This window comes from Tamandua tetradactyla, chromosome 20 (assembly GCF_023851605.1).
Source record: "Tamandua tetradactyla isolate mTamTet1 chromosome 20, mTamTet1.pri, whole genome shotgun sequence".
Taxonomy (NCBI): domain Eukaryota; kingdom Metazoa; phylum Chordata; class Mammalia; order Pilosa; family Myrmecophagidae; genus Tamandua; species Tamandua tetradactyla.
The window spans coordinates 6,642,999-6,660,404 of NC_135346.1; the positions used below are offsets into that span (position 1 = coordinate 6,642,999).

Here is a 17,406-nt window from a genome sequence, read left to right on the forward strand (position 1 = left end):
GTAACATGTTTTAACATTAAGAGGTATGAGTCTTCAAAATTTGTTCTTCTTTTTCAAGATGGCTTTGACTATTTGGGGCCCTTTCTGTTTCCAAATAAATTTGATGATTGGCTTCTCCTTTTTTTGCAAAGGAGGCTATTGGGATTTTGATTGGGGTTGCATTGAATCTGTAAAGTCACTTTTGGTAGACTTGGCATCTTAACAATATTTAGCCTTCCAATCCATGGACATGGAATATCTTTCAATTTATTTAGGCCTTCTTTGATTTATTTTTAGCAGACTTTTGCAGTCTTGCAGTTTTCTGTGTACAAGTCCTTTACATACCTGGTTAGATATATTTATTCCTAGATATTTCACTTTTTAGTTGCTATTGTAAATAGATTTTTCTTCATTTCTTGTTCATATTATTCATTAACAGTATAAACTACTGATATTTTCACACTGATCTTGAACCCCACCACTTTTTCAGGACTCATTTATTAGTTCCAGGAGCTTTGTTGCTGATTTTTTGGGACTTTGTATACATAGGATCATGTTACGTGCAAACAGTGAAAGTTTTCCTTCTCCTTCAGTGTGGAAGCCTTTTATTTCTTTATCTTAACTAACTGCTCTGGCTAGAACTTCCAGTTCAATGCTGAATAATAATGGTGACAGTGGGCAACTTTGTTTTCTTGATCTCAGAAGGAAAGTTGTTATTCTTTCACCATTGAGTAGGATGTTAACTTTGTGTTTTTCATATATGCCTTTTCTCATGTTGCGGAAGTTTTCTTCTATTCCTCATTTTCTGAGTGTTTTTATCAAGAAGCGGTGCTGGATTTTGTCACATGCCTTTTCTGCATCAAATGAGATGATCATTTGCTTTTTTTCTCCCTTGTTCTGCTAATGCATTATATCACATTTATTGATTTTCTTATGTTGAACCACCTTTGAATACTTGGGATAAATCCCACTGAGTACAGTGTATACTTCTTTTGATGTTGTGTTGGATTTGGTTTGCTAGTATTTTGTTGATGATTTTTGCATTTATGTTCCTAAGGAATATTGGCCTGTAGTTTTAAAATTGCAAATCCAGGATCATCTTTTTCACTGATCATTTAAAAAAACAATATAATGAGTGGTTTATTTGGGAAGAACTTGAAATATATATATATATATAATCTGATGAATGAAAATAATAAAATATTCTAATGTCATGCAAATTAGAACTTGTAGCTTGGAGAAAAGTTTGAAATGACAGGCTCACTTGAAAAGTGCTGTATCTCAAATAATTCAGGTGATGGTGGAGAGAGCATGCTTAACACAGAGGAATCTATTTTAAATGATTTACAAAATGTAGAACATACATAGCCTCAAGATACATAGAAGGAATTTACATAAAATTGCTTTTTAAAATGTAGGTGTGGAAAAATAAATTAGTTTAAATCACTGTTATTTTAGATAAGAAGAAATTGAAAATGTGAATGTTGTTAAATTGATGAATAAAACATTATATATAACTTAAAAAGGAGTATTATTTTATACCCATTCCTAAGTTAATATATTCAGTTTGGACCCATACCCAGTCTTTCTCTTTTTAAGTGTCAAATGGGAATATGGGAGCTTATCTTAAATTTAAGGTTATCTCATTTCAGGCGTATATGTTATATTTGGTGGCATGATTTGTTTGGGCACTTGTCAGGTGGCAGCTATTGAAAGGAGTCAGGAACTGGGGCCAGGTAACACAAATGTTCACCTGGGCTCTTTCTAATGCTACCGTGAGTGGACAACTGGGTCTCCCTCGCCCCATAGACAGAATGCACGACCTCACCACAGGTCATGGAAATGGCTGGTCTCAGAGGACTCTGGACTCCTGTGTCACTGGCTGTCCCCTCTGCAGTTCTAGAAAGAGACTTACAGGAGGTGAGAAAAGCGGGTGTTTGTAGTTTCTGGACAAGATCTATGCTATAAAATAGAACTGTTTTTACGATCAACAGAGAAAGGGAATTTACAGATAGACAAACTTCAGGAACCTGGTTATCTTTCCTCTGTTTTGCTTTTGCTGTAAAACAAATTCAAAGGCTGAGTTAGACACTGTTTTAGTTTCCCAGCTGCTAAAACAAACGCTTTCCATTGAGTAGGCTTAATGAGATGAACGTATTGGCTTGCAGTGTCAGAGGCCAGAAGGCTTCTTTCCTGCAGCGTGGGCGCCTTCCTGCTAGCTGGCAGACCCCGGGCTCCTTGGCTTTGCTTACAGGGCAGTGCACGTGGCGACGCCATCTTTCCCTCCTGGGTTCTGTTGACTTCCCGCTGCTCAGCGTGGCTTCTCCTTTGGTGTTCAGTCTCCTTTGCATATAAGGACGCCAGCCACAGGGTATGGAGACCCACCCTCATTCGGCACCCACAGCATATGGAGGCCCCCCTCATCAGCACAGGCGCACCTTAACTAGTGACAGCTTCAAAGGCCCTTGGGTCATACCCACAGGACAGTGGTTGGGACTTGAAAATGCCATCTGTGGGGGACATAATTCAATCCCCAACAGAAACACAAAGCAGATAAAAACAAATTTAAAACAGTCACCAGCAAGCATTTTGTTTCTTCTCAGAAAATCACATATATGTAACATGGCCCTGGAATCCAAGGTGAATTAAACTTGTAGGTTGCTGGATAAATAATTAGCTGACATAAGTGGCATATGGAGAAGCTGGGTCTTTTTTAGAAGTGAACTGGTTCTGTTAGGCCAAATGCATTTATTCTTTCAAAAATGCCTTGTGTAATTATTTATTCTACACAAAGCTTCACATACATGAACTCAATCAGTCTATGGAATGGTTTTGCAGACTATTGCAGAAAAAGTAAAGCATGACAGCATGGAAAGAAACCCAATTAATTAATGTGGCTGACAGAAAATGACAGCATTTGATTTATTTCTTTCCTACTCAGCTGGATGATTTCTTCACTTCTTGGGGCAGTCAGGCATAATCCTCAGGGATCATGAATGGCTCCTTTCATTGGAGTTTTCCTTGGTCCTTTGGGAAGAGTAGAGACCTAGGTCCTGAAAAGGAGAATAGCATGGACAAATAATGGAAGCTGTAACTATGTAGATGTAGCTTTGTCAGTTCCCGGCACCATCATTCAAGGCCCACTGTCCTATCTTTCTTGTTTTCCAACATCTACCAATGTTATGACTTCCATCATTTGTCCATGCTATTCTCCTTTCCAGGAAGTCCCTGCCCACTCACTATCAGGTATCCAAATCTGCTTCATCCTATAAGGTCCAGCTTTATTCCCACCATTTCCAGAAGGCCTTCTCCAGGAGCTTTACATTTCACCAACCACTTCCTTTTCTACGAGACCAGGCCTTCTGGCTAAGCCCTTCACTGGGGCCCTTTATCATGTGCCATTTTGTTTTATTTTACCTTTATGGGTTTATATTGTTTTTCTGAAGTGCTTGTAAGCTTTTGAAGGGTAAATCTTCTTATGACTGGGTAAGCGATACCCAGCAAACATTTATTTAATCAACTTGTTCCAAACAACAACAACAAAAACTGTGTAACCTATCTCTAGGAAGAAGGTTTTATTGGGTCTTTCCCCCTGTTTTGTGTCTTAGACTGCTCAAAGCCAATACCATGAAATGGGTCGGATTAAACAATGAGAATTTATTCACTCATAGTTTTGAGGCTGGGAAAATGCACAAATCAAGCATCATCAAGGTGATGCTTTCTTCCCAAAGATTGGCTGCCAATGATCCTATCACGTGGCAAGGTACATCCGCTGTTCCCTCCCAGCTCTTCCATGTTTCATTGATTTCAGCTTCTTGCGTCACCAGCTTTCTTTCTCCTTGTCTGAATTTCATTCTAAAGACTCCAGTAAGTCTGGAGTACACCCATCCTGACTGAGATGGGCCACACCTTAGCTGAAGTTGCCTCATCAAAAGTCCCTACTTACAGTGGATTCACACCCAGAGGAAAGACTGAGATTTTAGAACATGTTTTTCGGGGATGCCTACAGCTTCAAACCAGCACATCCTCATTCACAGACCCACAGAAGCAGCAGCACCCTCATTCTAGGCATAGACCTGGGGTTTCCTCTTGGGACACATCCACATTGCATCCAGGCAGCTTTCCCCTCTTCAGTCTGCTCTCATCCTGGGTGAACTCCCTAGAAAGGCACAGAAAAGCAGAACAAATCAAGAAAGCGCCCCATAAAGAAGGAGAGCTATGTCTAAAACGAACCCTAGGGATGTGTTTAGAGAGCTCCTGGTAAAATCATTCCTTTGGAAACCTCCCACTCCTTGGACTTAGTCCCAACTCCTCTTGGTGGGCCAAAAGTCTGCCTGTGGCACGTCTGAGGATGTTCCCCCCCCTTTCATTCATTCAGTGAACAAATGGCCTTGGCTCTGTTGGCTAATCCTGCATGACTGAGACACAGGCTCATCCCAGGATGAGTTTCCAGGCAGTGCACAGCCATGGGTCTTAGGGTCCTGCCTGATGCACCCTCAAGTATAGCCCCGGGGCTCTCAATCCACCCCTGCGTAAGGACCCCTCAGTGCAGAGGTGCTGGGGTTGGGCAGAGTGGGAGTAGGAGGCACAAGCAGGAGCAGGAACCCAGGCAGCTTTTATGGGCCAAGGGGCCGTCTTTTTGACATGTCTTCAGGTATTGGCCATTCATAGCTCCTACTATTATTTCATTAATGGAACTCACACACGTAACGGAAGTTGTCTGGGGAAGGCTGTTAATGGCAACTTTCCCTATAGTTTGTACTAAAAGTCATGTAGAGTTTTCCTTTGGAAAATGTCTCTACTACATCCTGACATTTAATCTGCAGCTCTAATGGGGGTGACTAATAGGAGTTGTTGGTTCTTGGCTTTTTCCAAAGTAAGCCAACTTAGTCTAGTAGGTTTTAGGCTCACAGGAAAAAGAGTGGAGGTGTGGGGGGGGTGTGTGTGGACAATTAAGCCATACAAGCAACTAGTGTACTTTCTTTAAGCATTCTCAGAAAACAAATGTGTATGTGTTTTTCAAGTTGAAGGTCTGGTTTAAATAAAACATTTAACCCTTTGATACCTGAGGCTCTGGTGTGTGTTTAGAGAAGTGCAGGATTTGGGTGGGGTCCACTCTGTGGTGGCAGCAGCTTGGCATTCCCGTGGGTACACAAGTCTCTGGTCGAGAAGAGGTTGGGAGCACTTCCACACAGGGTGGGGCAGGCAAACAGAAAGCAGTGCTTGAATCGTGCTTAGACAATGTTTTTGGACTGGCATGAGCCAAAACCATGGGAACTGGCCTATATCTTCAGGGTTTAACAGAGATCCAAATAGGCTCACCATGCCATGGAGATATGAATAGCCCCAGACTGCACCCAGGCAGTCCAGTTCCTGGTTGGTCTCAGCTCGCTGGAAACCAGCAGCAACTAGCTGTGTTACAACCCTGGCCTCAGTCTCCTCACTTGTAAATATGAGTAGGTCTCCAAAGGCCTCTCCAGAGCTGACACCTATGGTGCTGAGTCATCCTCAAAGGGACCATGTTAGGTCCATGACCTCCTGTGTAAGTGGCATACTGGGGCTGCAGTCTGCGCCTGACCTGGGCTGACGTGGGCTTCCTCCCGGGGCCGCAGTCCGGGATTCTGCCACGTGAGGAGCAGTGTGGGAATTCACATGGCCCTCCCCAGGGTTTCTAGAGATTTCCCGGAGGTGGAAAGCACTTAGAAAACACGTTCCAGGTGCCACTTATCCGAATGTGGCCTTGCCGTCCGTAGGGAAGGCGTGATGAATGAGTTTTGCATACCATACCGACTCATTCTCCTGATGGTGGGGACATACTCATGGGGGGGAGAGGGGGCAGCTGAGGTCTCTAAGGGCGTGCTGTGTGCCGGGCCCTGTGCTAAGTGTGTGGCCTCTACTACCTACCTCACTCGATCCTCTCAACCACGCCGTGGGGAAATACCCTAGCCCAGGAACTGAGGCTCCGAGATGTGGTATAACTTATCCAAGGAGCTGGAACTCAAATTTTGGTGTGTCTGATTTGAGGGCTTATTTCTTCTAATTGCAAGCCGGGGCTGCCTCAATGGTTGAACCGCAGAAGTCAGCGAGCTGTACGTTGCATTTCAGGACACCCCTGTTCTCCACAGTGAAGAGATTTTCAGGAATTAAGGTCAGAAAACCATGGCTTTAGATTTATTTGTGAAAGCAAGACTGCTAAGCAATGGGGGAAAGCCAGCCATCCTCTGTAGGCAGTCTGGGTGGGGGGGTGCAGGCTCGGCTGCCTCCCCCATCCCTGCGGGCTGGCAGGGAATAGCCATCTTTCCCATCTCTTTAGAAGCCAAAGTTCTTAAAGCTTCTACTTTTTCTTTCTTGCTTTTTTTTTTTAAAAACATCGTGCTATATTCCAGCTTTTCCCAATGGATTTGTCTTTAAACAGCTTCTAGTAACCCCATCTGGCCTTGAAAAACGTGATTTAGACTCTTTCCAACATCTTTGAAGCATGAAAGAACGTGACCGTTGGAATAAATTATGTGTATTCTCTTGTGGACTATTGTGAATTAGGAGTACAAATGGGCCACAAGCGGCATGGAAAGGAATGAATGGAATTCGTTGTCTTTGGAAGGAGGTTTTTTAAATTTCCAGTCTATAATGGAGGTATATGAAGAATATTCCCGCGTTAGCTCGAACCACGTGAAGCTGCCACTTTGTAGGTCCAACCTGGTTAAATACTGGTAATTTCACATGGTTCAACTTAATATAAGAATTCACTTGTTTCCCTTGAAGCACTGACAATATGAACTTAGAGATTTATAAGACTCAAATGGACAGATGCCCTATAACTTTTAGTCGTATTTCCTAACCCCCCACTCCAAGCATTTGTTCTGTGAAACAAGGCAATTAAAACAAACTAAAACCTTGTTTAGAAGGGAAAGGTTGTTTGGTCCTGTTTGATATTCCTAGATGATTTAAAAGGGCAGATGTCTGAGTTTTATGTAAAACTCTTGTTGTGTCACTGAGTTCTTAAAAATGTTAATTTTAATGTATACGTGCAAACATGACCACATTTCGCCTCCTGCAACTGAGCAGCAAAATTAGGACTAAATTAAAAAAAAAAAAGCCAAATCTAAATGCAAGTGGGAAGAGGGCATTCATGACTGCTGAAGGCCAAATTATTGCTCGTTATTATTAATAAATGTACTCCCTGGGCTTGGTTTCCATGACTGGGCTTCCATTAATTACATGTCAACCTTCTACAAGGTGTTTTATAATTTAGCCAAGGCACTTTCTGAGGGAATGGTTAATGGGAATGACAAAATGGTACAGAAAATAAGTTATCAGAGAGTTGCGAATTAACCCATGCTGTAAGGAGAGCCGCGGTAACGCTACCTGGGACATCAGAACAGGTTCCCTCTGGAAGCAGTCTGTTGACATGACCATCTCCTTCTAGTTCAAACTCTTCTCTAGAAAGCTCCTAATGATTTTTTATCTTCACTGGTAGATTCTCAAACTTCCTCCAAAGCAGGTAAAACTAAACCGAGACTTGTTGCTCAGCATTCAGTTAGCATCGGATTTGGTTCCAGGTAATTTCATATTACAATGCGCATGCTGTACCCATAATAGATGCCAGATGAAACTTAATACGCATGCTAAGTTTTAAAGGATGCCCTAAGGCACGTACTTTTCTTAGTCCAAGCAGCTAATTTCTGATTGGCAAATAACAGCATTCAGGTCAGTCCCGTGGCCTTGTTTTCTTATTCCTGGGATGCAAAAATTCAAGCCCACGCATTTTCAAACCTTATATTGAATTAACTTCCTAGACTCTTGGAAACATTTCTGTGCTCACTTGAGTAGGGTATGGAGAGAGTTCATGTTAAAGAACTCATCCCATCTACTCACCTCTCCACTGAGGAACGCGTGTAACACTGCAAGAGATAAGAAGCCTTGGCTTATTTTGGGGAAGATGCATTTGGCCCATAAGCTATGCCTGTTATGCACTTGTACTTAAAACTCGGGTTTTGGGGATATTTCTAGAGTAAAGAAGGGAGATTGTCTAAAAGAAAAGGTTTCACTTCCTTGTGGTACCTTAACACGATGCACTCCAATGTCTATGTGGGTGAACCCAAGAAGTTCTTGAATGTTTTTGGAAAGGTGAACCTTCCAGAGGCCCAGAATCTACGCAGGAGTGAACTCGCTGCCTTACACACGCCCTTCCACTTGAATGTACCTTCGAGGTGCACTCATCCCCTACTCTGCTCCCGGACCTCACAACATTCTCGTTTCCCTGTCAGCGTGCCCCACCCTCCACCTCGGTCTGTGTCCAGGTCCCTGCAAGCTAGGGCCCAGTCTCACCCACCCAGACACAACAGGGTCGTGGCCCCATAACACTCACAGCCAGAAAACTACCCCAAAATAAGCTTTATTGCGAGAAAAGTGTCATATCTGATACATAGACCTACAAAAACAAACAAAACCAAAACCCATACGTTTTTCCTCACAAACACTTGATTACAAATTTACACTGCTTTTCTTTTCTTGTTATTATCAGAACAAAATGCAACAAAAACAAAAGGCCCCGAAAGCCGGGGCATAACTGGTTACGAATCTTTGGTCAGCAAGGCTGTGAGGGGAACCAGCGGGACCGGGGGTGCGCTTCGGCCATCTCGCATGGGGAGTTTGGTCTCAGGTCCAGGGACAGGTGCTGGGGTGAGGCGCCTGGAGATGCGCCGTCCTCAGCAGGCCCAGGCGCCAAATCGTTTAAAATGACTACAGCAAACTACGCGTCAATTCATTGTACAAAACATCTCTCATACACAATAGGCTATGATAAAACAAGGCATATGGTGGATAACTACAGTATTAATGGAAATTCTACAAAAAACGACGACAGATATTCCTCGGCTGCACGGCCTGATTTGTCTGCACATATGGCAATCCTGAAACAGCTGGAACATAATAAATGCACCGTTGGTCTAAGAGAGCACCAAATGCTACAGGGCCCAGGGGTTCCTTTCCCAAGGAACACCCTTCCCGCGGCTGCCTGCTGAGCCACGAGCAGGCAGCGCGCCCTGTGCTGAGGACGGGGGTGGCGGGCGGCACACGTGGCTCCTTGAGGTTACGACGGGAAGGAAGTACAGTACAGTCTGGCCTGCGACCTTCAGGGTCTCACTAGCAGTCAAGGTATTTTGCTACAGCGGTTGTGCGCACCTTGCGGGGCCTGTCATGCCTGGCGAGGTGAGACAGTGTCACACTGAGCTGCCATGGCTTTGAGCTCCTCGACAGAGGACCTCGTGACTTCTGCGTCTCTTTTAAAGCAGCCACGACACTACCCATTCAGCTCTGTGCGGCTTCCTTTCAGTAATCAGATGGGGGCCAGTTGGGCCGCTGGCAGGAAACCGAAGGCAACATCTCTTGAATCTGCTGATTTTTTTTTCTTTTTTCTTTTTTTGGAAAAAGCACCTCTAAAAAAGAAATAGCTCAAATTTATAAATCTAAAGAAAAACAAGCGAGTTTCCCTTTCTTTTTGTTTACATAGTTTGTTCATTTCTCCATATATTACTGCATTAAAAATAAATAAACATCTATATCTTTTCTTCTTACTTAGCAACTATAGCAAAATACCCAAAGTGTTACAGACTGCTAACAGGAACAACAAAAAGCTCACATTATTTTTGTGCATTTAGTGCCATATGCTGATCTCTTGAACATTTAGTTTTTTTTTTAATATATATATATTCTAAAATGGAGTTATATAACAATACAGGAACCATGGCTGCCTTCGTACTCAGATCTTTGGCCATCTCAGAGTTTAAATCATTCCTTCCCGTGAGGTCGGCGTTCCAAAGTCTGGGACTGGGAGGAGAGAAACAAGTCTTTCTCTTTTTTCCCCTCTTTAAATCAGTCACCGAATCCCCCAGCCCTCCCGGAGCTGGTGCAGGGACTCGAGGCAGGAGCCGCACCCTGAGGGAGGGGCTAGTAGAGCTGAATCTGCAGCCGCATTCTCAGGGCCTCCCCGAGCTCCCCCAGGAGGTAGTTGGCCTCCTTGCTGTCCTCCAGCTGCCTGAGCTCCCTCTTCTTGTACAGCGGGACGCTGGTGACCTCCAGCGTGTACGTGCCGGGCGCGAGCTTCCTCCCGGCCGTGTGCAGGTAGCTGAGCCCGTCCCGCTGGCGGATGCGGAAGGCGCCCGCGCCGCTGCCCCGGGCCACGATGTAGCGCACGTGGTTGCGCAGCGCCTCGAGGGCGGGCACGAGCTCCAGGATATGCAGCGCTGCCCCGAGGCCCGAGAGGTTGAAGTGCATCTGGACCGGGCTGTCCATGGCCACGCTCTCCAGGCTGCCGGGCTCCGCCTGGAGGGGAAGGGGAAACACGTGTGAGGGGCTTCCACGGGTGGGGTGGGGGCTGGGGGTCCAGGGCTGCGGCTCCCTGCGTGTCCCCTACAGGCTGAGGCTGTGAAAGGGGCTGTTGTGCACTCGTGTCAGCTGGGACAGAAGTTCAGTCTCGCCCAGGCTGCCCTGTAAATCTTTATGATGACTTTTTAGTCGGTCTTAACGAGGCGATTCAGGTTACAGGTCTGAGCCTACAGAAATGGCTCACATTTCAGGTTTGGCTGATGGGTGTGTGCAATGTCACTCTCATAATGTAAAAAAAAAAAACAATTTAGGAAAAGACCCCCATTTCTTTGCTGGAGTCAAACAAGAAGTGCCATCAGTGCTGTCACAGAGGGGATGATCTGCACAGCATGCCGAGGCTCCAGTTGTGACCCAGCCTTGGTAAGAGCCAGGGCGGGAGGGCCCAGCCCCGCCAAGGCAGGCGAGAAACAATGCTCTGGGTTCCTGTTGAGGAAAAGCTTGGCTAGGGTGGCCCACAAGTATCCCTCAGTGTTTTAGGGGCAGGAATTGACTTGGCATCTCAATTTTCATATTTGAACATCACTTTATACCCCTGTCTGCTTAATGTAAATATAACACTGGCTTTTTATTGTTTTAAAATAGAATCATTGACTTTGTGGCTAGAGAAGTCTCATTTCATAAATAAGGGAACTCAGGCTCAGAAAATTGATGTAAGCTGCCTCACTTGCCCAGCCTGTTGCAAAAGCAGCTTTGATCAGGCTTCGGGGGGGGGGGGGGTTCTCGGTATATTAATGGAAGAGGGTGGGGAGTGGCTAGCTCATGATTTTCCTCATCTTTGGGGAAATGATTTAACCTCTCTGGGTACTGGACGCTGGAAGAGCTCAGATGGCCCTGCACACCTGCCCTGTCCATGCCAGGTACCCTGCTCCAGGCACTCCAGTGTAAGTTTTATAACTTGCATTTTACCAGTGAAGATATTGAGATCGTGCTTAAGTAAGCACACCCTAAAGTTACACTGCTCAGAAGTGGGCGGGTGGGTGGGGGAACCAGGGAATGTATAAAAAATGAGGCAGCCTGCAGCACAGCCGTGCAACCAGTCTGCTGAGCTAACATTAACTCAAAGCAAACACTCATGGCAGGCAAGTCAGGTCTTCCATTCCTTATAAAACATGAGTTATCCAAAGACAAAATTTTTATGGGCAGAACACTGATCTTGGAAATGAGTCACAAACTATGAGACCCTGAGCTGGCTTAGCTTCTGCAAACAATAATCAGCCTCGTCTACTGTCCATTTATAAAACAGTGGTGGCCAAACTCAAAAAAAACGAAAACATAAAGGATTTGAAACTGGGACTCCTAAAGCCCTTCTCAGCCCTTGTGCCCTGAGTTAACTCTTTACTTTCCGTTTGCTGGTCTTGACCACTGATGGCCATCAGTGTATCTGTGGGATTTCAGGAGCGTTTGAACTCTGCTGGGGCCTGAAACTACACACGGGTGTCCCGCCTGGGAAACGCGGTTCCACGCGGGGTGGGGCTCACTCACAGCTGCAGGCCCCCCGAGGCTTCTCCTCTGCCTGCCGTCCTTCTTGGCATAGCCGTTGATTTTGCACTCGTAGCATGCTTCCGGGGACAGCGCATTTTCCTCATCCACCTCCGTGTCCAGGGACAGATACTGTCCTTTGTTAAATCCCATTCCTGAGACACAGTGGCTGTGGGCAGCGAGAAGCAATGTTAGTGGGCTACCTCATTAACCCTGACTACAGTTTTCCAGTGTTAGGGCAGGCGACTCAGAAATAAGCCAACTCTGCCAACTCTAAGCCCCCCAAGCTTAAAGTGACTTTCTCTTAACATTCAACATAGGAGATCTGCCCTTACTTAGAAACGGCAAAATTCATCTGAGGGTGAGCCCTGGACTTCTCCACCTTTCATTCCTAGGGCTGCTGAGCCCCTGGGGTGGACTTAACCGAAGGAGATAAAAGGGGAGGATTGATTTCCAAAGGGAAAGTTGGAGGAGGTTCTCCAGTCCTTGAGCTCGAGTCCTGTTGCTGCTAGCCACAAAGGCCCCTGCCCGAGAAACTGTCACTGAGTGAAGCGAGGCTCTGGTCTAAGTGACCTTCTGTTTTAAGTCACACCATGTGCAGGGCTGGTCACTGAATGGGGTGGGCAGGGGCCTCAGGGTGTGCCGCCCCCAGCGTCCCTGAGACAGCTGCACTGCGACAGTGACCAGCCAACAGGAACCCGGGCTCAGCGACACGGGAGTCCCCAGCAGAGTGACACCGACGGGGCAATGGAAGAGGGAGGAGGCAGATAAGCAGAGAGAGAGGGGCAGGTGCCTTCCTGAGGATGCTGGACTGACACCTGCCAAAATGGGCAGGGGGAGAGCCTGAAGAAGCCTGTCTCCACTCCCAGCTCCCAACAAGCGAGCTGCCCCTTCAACACACCCGCTCCTCGTCCTGGCTGCGAGGCTGCTGATTTTGTGTGTGTGTGTGTGTGTGTGTGTATGTGTGCATGGGCAGCAGGCGACCTCACCCTTGTCCGACCCGGTAGTAGCCGGGTGGGCAGCGGCACAGGTAGCCCCCCTCCGTGTTGGAGCACCCGTAAGTGCATGGGTTCTTGGAGGACGAGCACTCGTTCACGTCGTGGCAGGCGCTGGAGAACTGGTCGAAGGAGAAGCCCGAGGGGCAGGCGCACTTGTAGCTCCCCAGGGTGTTATAGCAGGAGGCGGAGCCGCAGGCGCTGGGGTCCGAGCACTCGTTCTCATCTGTCGAGACAGAGGGGCACACTCGCAGGGGCACCAGAGGCGCGGGGGCGCGTGACATCGGGGACACAGGAACTCCAGGTTGACACTGATTTGCAAAGCAAATGCAATTAAACAGAACAGCAAGGCCTCCTGCATCACGGCTTTAAAAAATGCCTGGGCCTGCCCTTCTAGTCTTCATGTAAACGAGGTTTCTGAATACACGGGCAGCCTTCTGGGGACAGACGTTTGCAATCTGTCTACGGAATAACTCGCCTATTCTCTTAGAAACAAGGTTACTTTCAACGCCGACACTGCAGGCAAAACCCAGAGAGGCAGAAAGGGGTTGTCAAGGGCGAGGGAATGGTTGCTTAACAGGCACAGGGATTCTTTCCGGGATGATGAAAATGCTCTGGCAGTAGTTAGTGGCGATGGTTGCACGATTTTGGGAGAATATACTAAAAGCCAGTTACTGTACATTTTTAAAGGGTAAATGATGTGGAATGTGAATTCTATCTCAAAGCCTGTATCTCTCTTTGTACCCATTCCCCCAGCAGTTCCCAAAGCCTTCATTATACATGGGGAGAAAGTACATAAAAAATCTAAACCCCTGAATGAAGCAAACTGAAATGAACCTCAGTTAACTCAATCTGCTGTTAAGCAAGCACAGCACACGAGTGGTGCCGGCCGGCTCCCTCTTCGCTGACATGTGACGGACATGCTGCTGTAAATGCCATGCTCCCTCTGCGCTGACATGCGACGGACATGCTGCTGTAAATGCCAGGCTCCCTCTGCGCGGACACCTGACGGGCATTAGTGATGGGCATGCTGCTGTAAATGCCAGGCAGCAGGTGGGCACATCATTTTATGTTTTCATAAATTCGAAGCCCGGCCGTGCCTTCAGCTTTGGAAAGTACAGTTTTGCTCCTGTCTGTTGATATGGAGCCTGTGACTTGACTCCCAAGGCCTTGACTATAACCCAGCTTTCACTCTGGGCACACATCACATCTGTTCCACGGAATTCTTTCAGATTCCTGTGATTCCATGTGGCGCACAGAATGTCTGTTTACCTAATATATGACAAATGTCTGTGGGGCAGGGTGTCCATTTGCAGCGAGGTGTGCGGCTGGGACGCAGCAGTGATTGGGGAGTGCATATCTGCAGGAGCTCAGGGAGATATGGAAGCTGCCAATGGGGTCTCGGGGGAGACGCCTCCCTGACGGGAAATTAAATTCCCAGGGTAGAGGTTACTGTAGGGTAGATGTTATTAGGTCCATTTTTTTTATCATGATAAGTATTTCAGAATGAAATCAGATCTGCCAAACACAGAATTCTTAATCACTGCATATAAAATCTGCCGTAATTACCTAATATGTGAAAATTCTTAGCTTTCGATATATAGGGAGAGAGTATGCTAATAAATTCTTGGTTACTTGGTTTCATATGACATAAATGTAACTGCTGGTTAATTTCCATATACAATAGACTTGGATTTCTGCCACAAAAGCTCATCTGCTTTTATAATTAGATCTGACATTTATATGCAGTGTTTTTACACTAACAGGGAATCTAAATTAGATCACACTTTAACAAAATGATCCCACCGTGAAAATAACACCAGACACTGTGTCGGGCAGACAAATTACCAGGCAAATGCAATTAATTGGGTAAATTTCTTTCAAACATACCACATATACATATATCTTAAAAGACGTACAATTTTTGTAGGCACCATGATATAATTCGTATTTTGTATGCTATAAATGTACATCATGGTAAAGCTGAGCAGACTTAGTCATTTCACTTGGAAAATATGTGCTTGTAGGAGACATACTTTTCACAGACTCAAGCTTTACTAAGCTATGTTCAAATTATGTTCAAAAGGCCACAGAGGCAATTGGAAGTTCCTAACTAACAAAAGCTTCATAGATGAAGACAGTTTTTCTTTAAATGTCCTAGTTGAGAAAGTTGCCTATGCATGTACAATCTTGGTACCACGATGTTATTTGAAATTAAACTTGATTTTCTTCCTAATTCACTAAACTGTCACTAGAAATTTCTTTCAAGAAGGCCACAGAGGATAAAATCAGATTAATTTACTTAGTGGCTCACTCACAGTCAGATTCCAGCATGGGGGACGGTTTCCACTAGGGAGAAACAGGAAGCACCCTGCCATTTCCCTGCAGGTCCACTGTTCCCTCTTTGCTCAGCTCTGCCAGCGTGTAACATCAAATTGTGGTGGGTGGTGTGTCCAGGAAGTGCAGTGGGATAGAGCTGAGAAATTAGGCTTTTTACGCTAAATAAGGCAGCTGGCTATTCAAATACAGACTTACATTCTCTCTGATCAATCTCTCCTCAAAAGGAGAATTTCCCTGATTATTACCAACACAAGAACAGAGCAGAATACGTATGCATGTTACTTTGCATGTATGACTTTCTGTCTGCAGCTGTCAAGGGTATTTGCTGTAACTAGGTACTTTTTGCAACCTTAAAATACTCTGTGCCTCCTCCACTAAACCCGCGTTACTGGAGCGCAGAGATGGACTGTCCTCAGTAAATCCACCCGAGTTCCTTTCAGATTTGTATGAGGGCTGGCTGGGTACTCACTCCTGTAAGTCCAAAGTTGACAATGTTATGTTACTGATAAAAAGCGCTCACTTTGGCAAATGAAGGAGATGCTTGTCACTATCTTCAGAAACTTTACATCTAGCAGAAACTGAAAATTACAGAAGCTCTAGAGAGTTACCTTTTAGATGTTAGATGACTATTATGGGTATTTTCAAACAAGCATCTTGTATCCTGAACCCCCATGCATCACTGTTAAGCACGGGTTTTTAAGTTCCAGAATCCAACGGCTATGTGGACAGCTTCACCTTTATTAGTCATTCCTTCTACTCAGAGACCCTTCGAGCTGCGGGGAATCAGGCACTTCATGAGGGGCACTCACCCACACACTGGTTCCACTGGTAGTGCTGGATGTATCCTTGGGGACACCCACAGCGGTAGCCCCCCAGGATGTTCTGGCAGCCGTGCTGGCACCTGTGGTTCCCGTCACACTCGTCGACATCTACAAAAACAATCCCGGCAGAATCTGTACATGCCGTCCGCTCTGCTGTGCCTCCAGCCTCCATGTCCTCCAGATAGCTGGTGCTGCCGGGGTGAATGAGCAAGCAAACCGCTCCGAGGCTGGGTGCCCCCAAGGGAGCCACGCCAAGGCTGGGTGCCCCCAAGGGATCCGTGCACAGGCTGGGCCACACCCCAGTCACACGGTGACTGGAAGGTAGTGATTCTTGACTTATTCTGAGACAAGAAACACCTGGTGCCTGTGCTGTCCACCAGCCCATGCCACGTCCATGTTCCACATCTCATCTCGTCTAATTTCAGCTGACCAGTCGTGGCAACCACAAATAGCGTACATTTTGGGAGATCAACAACCTACCTAAGCTTTATTTATAACCTACCAACGAAATTATAAATATATTTGCATCACATATTCCAACAGTGGATTCAAAAGTCCCTGACACATACTCCCCACTTTAGGATGCTAACAAGCACTATAGAGACACCTAAAAAGTATGATCATTTTGCATGCAAAATGTTTTCATTAACGTTCAAGATGAATTGGATGAGCCCCCTTTTAAGTATTTGAATATATTATTCTTAGATAAGATGTGGCGTTATTACACAAATGGAATAATTTTGTTGTTCAGATCAGTATACTCTTTTGGAATGAAGCTAAGGCTTTAAAATCTAGCCAGAAGTAGCAAAATAAAATTGGCACATCTGTTGTATGTCTGAAAAATTTATATGGATAACTAATAAATGGCATATTTTGTGGGTGGTATGAGCTGGACTCACAAGTGGCAAGCAGTTGTGGGTTCAGAACACTTTCAAAGTCTCAATGGCATCCAATAAAGATGATATAAAAGTGAAAGGTTTAAAATAAAAATTTTTGGTTGAAAAACAGATATACACAAAAAGTCCAAGAATTCTAACAAAGAACATGTTAAAATCTGAATAGTTTTTAGAATTGATTTAAGATGAAAGGATAGCAAAAACAGCAGAAAAGCATATCTTGCAATGTTATATAAAAATATACAAAAGAGGAGAATATAGTCTGACAATCTCTGGCATGCGTATCTTGTAAAAATTACTCATCTAATACTTTTATGCAAATATTTGCTGTGAAATACTGAAGTATCATATGATGTGTTACTGATCTTGGGCAGATTCTTATTTTGTTGTCACTTAATTGTTCCTTTGGTCTTTATAGGAAATAGCTATAGCAGGATTTGGCTTCATGGGAAATAGTCATTGTAGGGAAGAGAATGACAAGAGTCTCAGCCCGTGTAAGAAGGAAACAGT

At 45.3% G+C, this 17,406-nt stretch overlaps 1 protein-coding gene across 1 annotated transcript in view; it reads right to left on the minus strand.

Moving 5' to 3' along the window:
- Window positions 1-8,366: 8,366 nt before the first annotated feature.
- FBN2 (fibrillin 2) overlaps window positions 8,367-17,406 on the minus strand; it is a 260,472-nt gene continuing 251,432 nt past the window's right edge. Inside the window, exons 62-65 of the mRNA XM_077138319.1 lie at window positions 15,989-16,108; window positions 12,834-13,065; window positions 11,848-12,013; window positions 8,367-10,302 (exon numbers count right to left, since the gene is read on the minus strand). Coding sequence (XP_076994434.1) covers window positions 9,928-10,302; window positions 11,848-12,013; window positions 12,834-13,065; window positions 15,989-16,108 — 893 coding nt within the window. The 3' untranslated portion in view covers window positions 8,367-9,927. The remainder of the gene's footprint in view (window positions 10,303-11,847; window positions 12,014-12,833; window positions 13,066-15,988; window positions 16,109-17,406) is intronic.